General features: G+C 36.0%; 1 protein-coding gene across 4 annotated transcripts in view; it reads right to left on the reverse strand.

Moving 5' to 3' along the window:
• WNK3 (WNK lysine deficient protein kinase 3) overlaps positions 1-13,930 on the reverse strand; it is a 130,763-nt gene that overhangs the window by 91,614 nt on the left and 25,219 nt on the right. For all 4 annotated transcript variants that reach the window (XM_028092887.2, XM_088029000.1, XM_028092886.1 and 1 more), the window contains exons 4-7: positions 13,102-13,259; positions 9,547-9,635; positions 5,457-5,676; positions 990-1,284 (exon numbers count right to left, since the gene is read on the reverse strand). In XM_028092887.2, coding sequence (XP_027948688.1) covers positions 990-1,284; positions 5,457-5,676; positions 9,547-9,635; positions 13,102-13,259 — 762 coding nt within the window. The remainder of the gene's footprint in view (positions 1-989; positions 1,285-5,456; positions 5,677-9,546; positions 9,636-13,101; positions 13,260-13,930) is intronic.

Here is a 13,930-nt window from a genome sequence, read left to right on the forward strand (position 1 = left end):
TAGTAAAGCAAACCTAAAAACAAAGAATCACATAAAAATCAACTCCTTTTGCTGGTCATTATCATTTATACTGAAAAATACTCATAAGTCACAGGAACTGGCAATACCAGTTACTTCCAGAACTGGGTAAAGTCAAAAGAGATGACTAAAATAAGGAAGACTAAGTGAAAGGATTGTGAGAAGCAGTTAAATATTTAGATCCCTGTGCCCACCCTCCATTCCACACATTTGGGTGATTGCTTCTCCCCTAACCAACTAATCTCATTTACTAATTTCAGTAAAATCCAAGTGTCATATTCTCATTCTCCTAGAACCTGGCTAGAAAATAATACTGTCTTTATAGAACAATTAGTTATTACTATGAAAATACTCTGTCCTTCTAGAGAAGAGAATGCATTACAGCAGAAAAATTAGAGGAACTATGATAATTTTATACCTGAGTCTAAAATACAAAGGATCTTAAAATCTATAAAATTCCTTCTTGAAGAATACATTTTCCCTTTAATTCCAAATTTTCTTTATTAAAGGATTTACATTAGACCTTTAAGAATAGTAAAAAGATAATCCTTATTCAATTAGCACCTTGGACAGGTCACATAACAAAACAGTGTCTTAATTTTAAAATAAGGAAACTAGCCGGCTTGTCTATTTCAGGGATTTTGTAAAAGGACTGATGAAATGATAGATAACAGAATGCTTTGAAAAACACAAAAGTAGGGGCGCCTGGGTGGCTCAGTCATTAAGCATCTGCCTTCGGCTCAGGTCATGATCCCGGGGTCCTGGGATTGAGCCCCGCATCCGCTTCCTGCTCAGCGGGAAGCCTGCTTCTCCCTCTCCCACTCCCCCTGCTTGTGTTCCCTTTCTTGCTGTGTCTCTCTCTGTCAAATAAATAAATAAAATCTTAAAAAAAAGAAAAACACAGAAGTACTATTTTGAGATAAGAGAATACAATTACACATTTGTTTGCTTTTATAAATTTTAACTGTTACCTGTAACAGAGGAGCAGTGCTGCTGTGGTTTTCTTTGTAGAAGCTGTTGTCGAACATGTTGATCAACTTCAGTTTCTTCACATTCAGCCCCAGTGTGCTGAGCAGGAGCAGGGGGCAAAGCTGTATTCTGGGGCTGAGGGAGTACATTCCCTGCAGACTTGCACTGGGATTCCCTGCGTTCTTCCAAACAGCCAGCTGGCTTCTTCTCCCTTGTCTTCTTTATCAGGGTGACCCGGTCTCTAATGGACTTAGCAACAGCTTTGGAATCACTTTCATGGAAGAATCCTGACTTGACCTACAAACAAAACATAAGCAAACTACATCTTTAACATTTACAATTTTAACTTTTTACTAGCAGAGTTATTTTGTGCCCCCAAATTCCAAATGCTATTAAATAACAGTTAATTTATTTACATGTTCCTTCTTTTTTTTCAATTCAATATAACTGACAGTTTCAGGTGTACATCATAGTGATTCAATATTTTGGATGTACATCTATGTTCTTTCTTAATCAGACATACATAAATTCAGAGCCTTTAATCAGCATAAGAAAAACAATACCATTACCAAACATTGTTAAAATAATTCTGGCTTTAAACAAAAACAAATAACTTGATGTTTCAGTACATGCAGTCTTATTACAGAATATTTGTGACTGTCATTAAGGTTTGTGAACGATTAAAAAGGTTTCCTTATTCAACAACATTAAGTGTCTACAATGTGCCCAGTACTGGACTCCAGAGACATATAAGTTACTATGTCAGTCCTTTGTCCTGTATGAGCACACAATCTGGTGGTAAGATGGTACAAATTTAACTTAAAAAAGGTAGAAATGAGCTGCTGCAAAAGCCCTAAAGGAAAAAGTAGAGACAGCGTCACAGAGAAAGGTAAACTCTGACTTGAATTAAAACAAAAAAAGGAACTTGCTGGCTATTAAGGGAGGTGTGGATGAAGTTTAGAGATCCACACTCTAGGCAAAGGGAAATATGCTCACAGCAAAGTACTACATCTTACCAGGCATTAGAAGAGTGAGAGAAGAGAAGTTAAGGGCTTGCTGTCTGAGAAGAGCAGGGCTGAGTAGCAGAGAAGATGACTTGAGGAGGTGTCATGGCATATCATTCTCAGTCCTACAATCTGTTTTTTAAAGCATGTCTTGGGGGTCTGCAGACTCAGGGAAATTTCGTGGTAGTTGAAAGATGATTAAAATGTTAGATGGAATCCATATATTTAATTTCATTCCCTCCCGAAGCTCCAAAAAAACCCCATACTATATGGATTTTTAAGTTGTAAACCCAGAAGGACAGGGAGAATAAGAGAAAGACAACAGCAACAACATTTTGGACACTCCGGAATATGGAAAACAGATTAAGTAATAAGTGACCTAGCAGTCCTGAAAAAGGTGAACTAGGGAAAGCTGAGAAGCATTATCACTTATACCGAAAAATACTCATAAGGCACAGAAACTGGCAATACCAGTTACTTCCAGAACTAGGTAAAGTCAAAAGAGATGACTAAAATAAGGAAGACTAAGTGAAAGGGTTGTGAGAAGCAGTTAAATGTTTAGATCCCTGTGCCCCACCCTCCATTCCACACCTTTGGATGATCGATTCTCCCCCTACCCAAGAAGCCTGGAGTTTTGTTCTCTGGAGAGAGTAAAAGAGAGGATCTCTGGACTATGAAACACCAGGCACAGTTGAGGGTAAGGCTACCGTGTGGAAAACAAGATTAAATGAGCATATGTATGCTGAATGCCATATGCAGAAACCTTTAGCCCTTTTCCCCACTTGACTACCAAAATACCAGTAACCGGACCCTAACCCTTCAGGAAGGACATCGAAAGATGATTCTCTGGGGAATCTGACCAATCCAAGAAGACAGACCTACACATATTGATGCCAGAGATTCCCTAATTAAAGATACCATCCAGATACCCTACGGTACTGGTCAAAGTTAACAAGTCTGACACAAGCAAACACATCATCCAATAGGCTGTAAGTCCCTGTGGTCGGGAAAATTATGGCCCCTCAAAGATGTCCCATCCTAATCCTCAAACTTGTGAATATAATGAGATATCACTCCCATTATTTTGCTATGAACAGCTGACCTTAAAATAGGGAGATTATCTGGGTGAGCCTTTTACCAGCTGGTAATTCTAGGATTCAACATGACATTGCTGACTTTGAAGATGGAGTGGGGATACATGAAAGGACTGAAAAGCAGCCTCTAGGAATAGAAAGTGACCACCAGCTAATAGCCACCTCAGTCTTACAACCATAAGGAATTGAATTCTGCCAACAACTCGAAAGCAGTCCCCCCCCCACACCCCTCACCCTCCCAAGAGCCTCCACATAAGAGCCCAGGCCACCAACACCTTGATTGCAGCCTGTGAGATCCTAAGCAGAGAATCCAGTGAAGCCCACTAGGACTTTTTATCTCCAGAATTGAGATAATAAATGGGTGTTGCTTTAAGCCACTAAATTTGTGGTAATTTATTACACAGCAACAGGAAAAAAATAGTCTCCTATAATCTATTAATTATGAGCAAGTAGCCAAGAATTATCAGAAATATCAGAAAAGCCTCTAACAAGAAGACAGAGCACAAAACCAACAAAAGCAAAACAGCAATTTGGAGAAAAGAGACTATACAGGGAGAAAAAATGTCAAAAACACTCTCTTTACTTACGTTACAGAGGTACGATAATATTGCCTCCACAAAACCAAGAACAAGATGTTTACTCTAAGGAAGGAACAGACCAAAAAATAAAAAGGAACTCTTAAAATTAAAAACGTGATAGCAGAAATGAGAAACTCAGTTGGAAGGGTTAGAAGGTAAAGTTGGTAATATCTGCCAGAAAGGAGAATAAAAAGACAAAAAGATGGAAACTAGAAAAGTTAAGAACATTGGAGAATTAGTCCAAGAGGTCCAACATCCAAATGATAACAGTTCCAGAAAGAAAACAATGGGGAAGAAATCATCAATAAAATACTTCAAGATATTTCCCAGAAACTAAAGGATATGAGTTGACAGATTGGAAGGGTCCACTGAGAATCCAACACGGTGGATGAAAATAGACCCAAATCAAGACACATCACTGTGAAATTTTAGAATACTAAAGAAGAAATAGAAACTACTACAAGCTTCCAGAGAGCAAAAAATGGATCACATGCAAAAGATTCAGAAAATAGAACAACTTTGTACTTCTCAATATCAATACTGAAAGCTAGAAAAGCATGGAACAATGAGTCTAAATTTTTTTTTTAAAAACTGCAACCTAAAATGCCTTAGTCAGCCAAGCAATCAATTAAGTATGAATATAGAATAAAAACATTTTCATACATGCAAGTCTCAAAGAAATTACCTCTCATACCCTTTCTTTAAGAAGCAGACAGAGTAAGTGTGTCACTAAAATAAGAGGGTAAGCCAAGGAAGAGAAAGACATGGGATTTAGGAACATGAAACCCAACAGAAGAGAGGAAGAGAAGTCTAGAAAGATAGTAAAGAGAAATATCATTCCAGATTAGAACAGTATGACTATAAAAATAGACATGTTAAAGGCTATCACCTCCAAGATCCTCAATGTCAATGTTCCATCCTTCTTTTTAACCTGAGGACAGAATGCCCAGGCTAGCCTGGCTCAGACTCTCTGTACTTGGCTAATTTGACTATGTGCTGCCAAAGCTCCTACACACCTTTCCTCCAAGCACTGCAGCAGCCTGAGTCAGGTGTAGACACACATTCAAACCTCCAGAAGCTATCTGCTGTCACCTGCTCTGTAAGGAGGGGGATCATGGGGTGATTAGAAGTAGAGAAGTCAGAGGGGCCCACTCCCCATCCAACCATATTGTTACCAGACAACTAATTTCTGGTCCACACAATGGTCCGCTGGTGACCTGACTGGTGAGCCACATGTGTACTTCCCTGAATTCACTCATGACCTCACCTGCTGACTTCCCCAAAAGCGGCTCTTATAAACACTTAGAGAAGCTGAAGCCAGATTATGACTGAGAGACTGTTCAGCTTATGCACTCTTGAGCATCTTCACCAAATAATAACTTCAGTAACCAGCTAGATGTGCGCTGGTCACTCACATTTTTAAAACAAAACAATATATTACTTAGATAAACTATAACAAAAAGCAAAGGAATGAGTAACACAAAAGTCAGGGTAGATATTACCTGTGGTGATTAGGGAAGGGAATACAACTGGGAGGGGCATACAGGTGGTTTCTAAGGTACCGGTTATGTTCTATTTCTTAACAAAAGTAGTGTTTTATTATTCTTTATACTGTACATACCAATTTAATGTACTCTGGTGTAGAGATGCATTTCACAATAAAAGAATTTAAATAAAGAAAAGGAGAAAATAGGGAGGAAAGAAAGCAATAAGGAGAAAGGAATCAATCAGCCCTGATATTATAAAGGGCAGCAGTGGTCAGGGGATAAAGAATAGTGGTAGGATTCACTTACCATTTCATACGCTACTTCCTCAGATGTATCTGTTTCTAAATTGAAACTGAACTCAATAGCTTCATTGTCTTTGTGCTTGCCTTTCAATTTTTTAGGGTCTTCAACCCAGAGTCTTAAAGCCAGGGATGAATTTGAGCAGTCATCTTCCTCTGCTAACTCCACTCTCAGTCCTGTATCCTCAGCAAAAAATGCGTGGTTTAGTAGGTCCCTGATAGACAACCTAATAAACAAAATACATATCTCATTATCAATTTTTTCAATCATAAACAAGATATAGAACTCTTAATTAGTAAACATCAATTATATCAAAGTAACAATCTTTATTTTAAATTTCCTATTAATTAGACCATTAATCTGCCTTGTTATAAAAACCAAATCTTATATCCAACTTATTATATGCCAAGAATGCAAAGAAATCCCAACTAACATGCACTGAAAGTCACCTTAATTAAAGATTACCAGTAGCATATCTAGATACTGAAGTTTAACACACCTATAAGTATGCCTAGAGAACTGGAGAAGTGCTGCAGTGTATGTTAGGTAGAGTGACTAGTTTCCCTAAGCCACTGATTTAAGTTACTAAAACTCAAACAACAGATTGTCAGCAAAGGAAACTAGTATGGTGATTAACATAACAATAAAAAAATTTTTAAAAAAGGAAACTAAAAACTCTTCTGGATATATAACCTCTAAAGGAAATCAGAAATTCAAACTCTTTACAAACATTATAAATAGAAGTCATTGACTCCATTAACAAAAATCTAGTCAGTGTACTTCACTCTTGAGAGAATGCCATGAATGAAACTAATTTAGTTCAGCAAAGTCCCATGGTTTTCCTCAAGTATCTAAGTCTAGTGTTTTAGGCCAAAGTATACATGCAATGGAAACGCCTCTACCTAGTATTAGAAATTAACCATCTCTGAAGAGAAAAAAAAGGACCGGGTTTCAAAAGATTCTTTTACAAGATGGGGGGAGTTAATTTCCTTTGCTTGCTTGGACCAATTTCTAAAAACAGATACATAATATCTAATCTATCTATATTATAGGCCAGAGAGAGCTAAAACTAATGTATTTCATAATGTCTACATAGAAAATCTCTCTTATACTATTTAAAACAGATAAAGTATATTGATAGCATGGTATCCTGTAAGTTGATGATTTTCAACCCTCCTGATCATTTTTTAGTGATCAAGGGACAAAATTAAGAGACTATTATAAAAAGAATAAGCTTCCTCAGACTAATTAGTTTTAAGGCTAAGGTGAGATGTGACAGAACCAAGGGGCGCCTGAGTGGCTCAGTCAGTTAAGTGTCTGTCTTTGGCTCAGGTCATGGTCTCAGGGTCCTGGGATCCAGCCCTGTGTCTGGTGCTCTGCTCAGCGAGGAGCTTGCTTCTCCCTCTCCTTCTACCCTTCCCCCTCCTCTCACACACGCTCTCTCTCTCTCAAATAAATAGGTAAAATCTGAAAAAGAAGAAGATACGAGCAAGTTAAGCCCTCTGCCTTTCAATGAAAAGGTTGCCTATGTATTTTTACTATCGAATAATTACAGTAATAGCAGGAGATACCATTAAATACTTACTACTCTGTTAGTTATTTTATATGCATTTTTTTTTTTTGACAGAGAGAGACACAGCGAGAGAAGGAACACAAGCAGGGGGAGTGGGAGAGGGAGAAGCAGGCTCTCTACTGAGCAGGGAGCCCGACGTGGGGCTCAATCCCAGGACCCCCGGACCATGACCCGAGCCGAAGGCAGATGCCCAACGACTGAGCCACCCAGGTGCCCCTGTATGCATTATTTTTTTAATCATCAAAATAAATACCTGCTTTGAGAAACAGCTAAGTAACTTGCTCAAGATCACACTGGCTAAGTGTGAGTCCACATTTGAATCTTAGTCTGATGTAGAAGTCTGTGCTCTTTCTAATACACTAATATGCCATGAATCCTTTGGAATATCCCAATGTTCTTTGGTAACAAATTTACAGTTAAAATGCTGCAAAAGCAATAAGCAGAATCCAAACTAAAATGGCTATTTCCACTTAGTACAACTGACCCTTGAACACCATTGGGAGGGGACTGGGGTGCCGACCTCAGTTGAAAATATGTGTCTAACTACTAACTCCCCAAAAATTTAACTACTAATAGCCTACTGTTGACCAGAAACCTTACCAATAACATAAACAGTTGATTAACACATATTTTGTATGTGTTATATACTGTATTATGTTATGTATTATATACTGTATTTTTATAATAAAGTAAGGTAAAGAAAATATTAAGAAAACCATAAGGAAGAGAAAATACATTTACAGTATTGTACAATATGTTATTCAAGGGTCAACTGCATTTTTAGACTCACTTAAAAAAAAGCATGCCTAAACTCTTACAACTCAAAAACAGCCACAACAACAAAAAAATAAACGACCTAATTTTAAAAAGGGCAAGTGACTTGAACAGACATATCTCCAAAGAAGATATACAAATGACCAATAACCACATGAAAAGATACGCAACATCATTAATCATTAGGGAAATGCAAATCAAAACCACAATGAGATACCACTTCATAGCCATCAGGATGGCTATTATCAAAAAATGGAAAATAAGAAGTGTTGGTGAGGATGTTGACAAATTGGAACCTTCATATGTTGCTGGGAGGAATACAAAATGGTGCAGCCACTGTGGAAAAAATTTGGCGGTTCTTCAAGGAATTAAACATAGTATTACCATATGATCCAGTAATTCCATTCCTAGGTATATAATGAAAAGAATTGAAAGCAGGGATTCAAGCAAATACTTATTCACCAATGTTCATGCAGCATTATTCACCATATAGCCAAAAGGAAAAAATAACCCAAGTGTCCATTAACAGACAAATGGATGGATACACAAAATGTGCTGTGTGTGTGTATGTGTTTCTTCCTTAAAAAGGAAGGAAATTCTGATACATGCTACAACATGGAAATTAACCTTGAAAACGCTATGCTAAGTGAAATAAACCAGACACAAAAGGACAAATATTGTATTGATTCCACTTACATGAGGTACTTAGAGGAAGCAAATACATAGAGACAGAAAGTAGAATAAAGGTTACCAGGGGTTGAGGGGAAGAGGGAATGGAGAGGTAATGGGTACAGAGTCTCTGTTGGGGTGATGAAAAGGTTCTGGAAATAGATAGTGGTGATGGTTGTTTAACAATGTGAATGTGCTTAATGCCATTGAATTGTACACTTAACATATGATTAAAATGGTCAATCTTAGGTTATGTATATTTTACCATAATTAAAATATATAACTACCTAGATATAGCCTGTTGGTACAATAATGTTCAGTAATAAAGCTATAATTAAACAGGCTTTACCTTAGTGGCTTTATGTATTCTCAGATATACAACATTAAACCTAAAAAACTAATAAAAATGGGGGACAGTCAATAAAATGTGGGTGAAAATAATTTCTGTAAAGGACCTTTATTAATCATAAAGGAGGTAAAAAATCAAAAGACTAACCTACTGATTTAACTCAACAACTGTCCAAAGCTCAAATTAACAGGAAATATAAGCTAAAACTAAAGGGATGTATCCATAAGAAAAACACAAATTGGGTTACAAATAAACTTAGAATACTACTTCTTGAACATAAACAGCCCTATCTGCTTTACCATTATCATGACACAAGGAAATTGGTCAAATACGAAACATCTGGTGAGTTGATGGTCAATTTTTTTAAGCTATCATTTTTTTCTAAGTACTTACCTGAAGGTGACACTGCAGAAGCTCTCTACTATCAACTGTTAGAAGCAAGTTAACCTGGGGGGCCTCAGTGACTGTTAAACTGAAGGGTGAAGGTGATGAAAACTTGTCACAACACACACGAACAAAATCCAAATTTCAGTTCAAGAAAAATTCAGCACATGATATCAAAGTCCAAAATGGCAAACAACATGCACTGATATACTTCACTCTAGACAGTATGGTTTGTGTTCCATTCAAAAGTAATACCCAGTATTATTCAAAGGTCAGAAAATGACCCAGTCCAAGGTAAGAGTTTAATGTATCCATCGGTTATATCATTTCACTACATTTGTACCCACCTTTCTGATTTGTTTTGGCGAATACATCCTTCAATGATTTCTTTCACTTCAGGATCAGTGACTTTATTGAAACTGGCTGGTTTTATGCCCTGGGAGAAGAAAAATTGTTTCTAGTCACAAATAAAGCAACTGAAAGCTCAAGTCAATATAACATTATTAACGTAATTTTTACCACTAAACCATATTCAAGCTTTAAATGAGATAAATATATACAGTGTGAGTTTAAGAATTTTTTGATGAAGATACTGTCACAGTTCTAATAGTCTACAAATAACAGTGAAAAATTATGAACAATCTAAATTTCCAACAACAGAAATATAAATTATGTGATCTATATATATGCTAATCTTACACAAAAACCAAAAATATTCTCAAAGTATTTAATAACATGGATAATTCTCATATTGCAACATTAAGTAGGGAATAAATATTTGATCCCAAAATATACATGCAAGTATAACCCCAATTAACAAACTATAATAAGTCTTCCAGAATGGCTAGAAGCAATGAACAATCAATATATATGTATGCATGAAAAAAAAATATATATATAAACTTTTGAGAAATCTGTATTATTTTAACCATTAAGCAATAGTAAAATATTGAGAGAAACTCAAGCTAATTATCAGGTTCTAGGAGTTCAATAATAAATTAGTAAGGTCCAGATAATTAAAAATGTTTCTGTAACTGTTAGCTGCCTAAATCTGCCAATTTTATATTCTATTACCCTTAAATTATGAATTTTAGATTAAAAAAATAATCATTAGGGGCGCCTGGGTGGCACAGTTGGTTGAGCATCCGACTCTTGGCTTCGGCTCAGATCATGATCTTGGGGTCCTGGGATCAAGCCCCGAGTTGGATTCTGTGCTCAGCACGGAGTCTGCTTGAGATTCTCTCCCCCCACCCTTCCCACTCGCGCTCTTTCCCTCTCTCTCTAAAATAAGTAAATAAATTTTAAAAAATCATTACAGTCATCTAACAGAAAACTCCAAATTAATCTAAAAGGAGAAAGATACTATAGAATCATTGTCATGGAATGAGGTAATCTAAAACCTAGTTCTGGGTCTGACATACTACTTCACAGGATGCTGAATCAGAAAGCCCAGTATCACACACTAGACAAATTTGGTGAGATTAGGAGTTAATTTGGATCTCAAGTTCTTTTTTTTATTATGTTATGTTAATCACCATACACTACATCATTAGTTTTTGATGTAGTGTTCCATGATTCATTGTTTGCATATAACACCCAGTGCTCCATTCAGTATGTGCCCTCTTTAATACCCATCACCAGGCTAACCCATCCCCCAGCCCCCCTCCCTTCTAGAACCCTCAGTTTGTTTCTCAGAGTCCATAGTCTCTCATGGTTCGTCTCCCCCTCTGATTCCCCCCCCTTCATTTTTCCCTTCCTGCTATCTTCTTTTTTTTTTTAACATATAATTTATTATTTGTTTCAGAGGTACAGGTCTTGATCTCAAGTTCAAGAAGCTTTAATATAGATGGAAATGTGAATTGTGATATTTATTGTGACTTTAATATAAAATAATAAAGTCACCATTCAAAAAATGGAGTTACATCATTCTACTTATAGAAAAAGTCCTCTTTGACCTCTCCATTGATCTCTTACCTATTCCCCAGTCCTGGGTAATTATTGCCTTTCTCTGCTCCTAGGTGAAAATAATTGGGGAACTGCAACTTATGAAATTGAGTACAAAGTTTTTCTATTTGTGGCCATACAATGTACAGACCAAGACTAAAAAGACTTCTAGCTTTATCTCTTTTTCTCAGTTCTTTGTTACAGAAAGCTTCAAACATACTCAAAAGTAGAATAGTAAAAGCCCCATGTAACCATCACCAGCTTCAACACACAACATTTTGTCAACCTTGTCTCAGCTATCTACCTCCACACCTTTTTTATCCAAAAATATTTTAAAGCAAATCCTAAGCATCATGTAATTTCACCCATAAAGTCTCTAGTTTATATCTCTAACAGATGTCATGTCATCACCCCACCTAAAATAATTACTAATAATTCCTTAACATCATCTAAAACCCAGCCCACACTTAAATTTCCTAAATAGTCTAAATGATGTCTTCTTATACTTGGTTTATTCAAATCAGGATCCAAACAAGGTCCTCACAGTACATGTATGGTGCATTAAAGCTGGCTCATACCAGCTTACAAGAGGCAACTATTACATTTTCAAGAATTTTGCAAGCTGGCTGTTAAACACAGTCATTTACAAAAATTAAATTATATAAGCTTACAATTAAATAAATGATATCAACAACCAAGGTAATAAATACTGAAAATACCAGTCCTTAATTATTTTACTACATTTTACTATTATTTATGCTCTTGAGGTTGTTTATTCTATCTGTATGGTGTAAATATCATACAAATTCCACTGTGTATACCATTTCCAACCCTGCATTCAGTGAGGTCACACTGGTGACTTAAAAAAAAAAAAACTTAAACTTAAAAGTCATTGTGGGAATATTTAACACCAAGGAAATCAGCAAATGCTAGGAATCAGTGCTTTTTCTTTTTCAGAGAATCAGTTATTAAACATTTACCTGCTCACCACTACTTTAAGTCTCTTATATTCTTTAACAGTCCCTCCTTTTTTGCTTTCATGAAATTGATTTGTTGGAGAAACTAGGTCATTTGTCCTACAGAATGGCCCACATTCTGGATATTAGACTTATTTCTAGTCTCCCTACCCAAATATCTCCAGAGTCAGATTTAGGGTCAAAATCCACCATTGTGGATCCACATGTAGCTGTGTGAACTTGGGCAAGTCACAACCTGTGGTTCTCAGTCTCATCATTCATAAACTGAAGATAGTGCCATCTTGTAGGGATTTAAATATGAAAGCATGCAGTATACAGCATGCATTTAAAAAGGGTACCTATTAATATCAGTTACTTTGAACACTTTGACAATCTCTTTCTTGGCCTATTCTAGAGCTACCCAACTGGATATGAAACAGACCTATTTTGAACTATCCTAAGATTTTGTTTTTATCTCTCTTAATCCCTTACTCTATTCCTATCCTCTTATGTTTATAGCTATTTGTGAATTTATCCATACTAAAAATGCAAGCTCTTTGTGGGTAGCAAACACTTCTTATTCATCTTTACATTCCTTGCAATTTTTAATGCAAAAAAATACCCATAACAGGGAATCAAATACTGTAGCTGAGGAATAATATTTTGAATGCTCTTTTAGAACCAGAAACCTTCCAAACCATTTAGTCAATCTTCATTATTCAGCTTTGAAAAAATAATATCCACCTAATAAATCTAAAAATTATTTACAAACAAGTGGATATAGATGATATGTCTTTACCCAAAGATAATTATACAGAACATTTTATGTGACCCCAATAAAGTATAGGTATATAGCATAAATCTAAAGCTTGTTTCATTACAATTATGTTAAATTTAGCACTGTTATATAGCACTAAACCAAAATTAGTTTTAAGCTGACTTTACCAACTTCAACATGAAATGTGACAATCTAGGAAGTAAAAAGAATAAAGTTATACCTACGCTAGTTACTTTACGGTATATTTGAGCTGCATTCTGGCACTCAGAGTAAGGGTACTCTGAAGTAGCCATTTCCAGCATACACATTCCAAAAGCATAGACATCTACAGATTCATCATAGTGCTCTTCATACATCTCTGGGGCCATAAACTCAGGAGTCCCTACAAAATAACACCACATCCACATCTTTATTAAAAAGAAAAATGTATCCACCAATATCCCATTCCCTTCACCATAAGGATTACCTGAGTTAATTTCTGCTCCCTAAACCAAATTTATAAATATAAAATTTGCAGAATACTTGCTACACCTATATAAAGTACTTAAGGAATTTCCTTAACTTTCTATACTGATAAAGTACAATTTGTAATGCTCAAGATCAGGTAACAATTACTAAAATCTGTTTTTATTTCTATCTTCTTTATAAATTTTTCTGAACTAAATTAGTAAATCCTCTTTCTTAAGTCTTCAGAACTTTTTAATGATCTTTAATATATCCCCCAAAAGAAATACACTAGGATGTCTCTGAAATAAGTCAATATGTAATAGATATTTCAAAGCAAATTCACACTCTAGTCCAGGAGTCAGCAAACTTCTCTGTAAAGAAGCAGACAGTAAGTATTTCAGACACAACTATTCAACTCCACTACTGTAGTGCAAAAGCAGCCACAGACAATACATAAATGAGTGGGTATAGCTGTGTTCCCATAAAACTTTATTTACAAAAATAGACAATGGGGCCAGATTTGGCTCATGGGCCATAATTTGCTGATCCCTATTCTAGACATACACAGTTAACAAAATCTCTCTTTATCCAACCAATAACTATAAA

This window comes from Eumetopias jubatus, unplaced genomic scaffold (genome assembly GCF_037043125.1).
Source record: "Eumetopias jubatus isolate StellerSeaLion01/CBP00866 unplaced genomic scaffold, mEumJub1_p1.0 scaffold_11, whole genome shotgun sequence".
In the NCBI taxonomy this organism is placed as follows: Eukaryota; Metazoa; Chordata; class Mammalia; order Carnivora; family Otariidae; genus Eumetopias; species Eumetopias jubatus.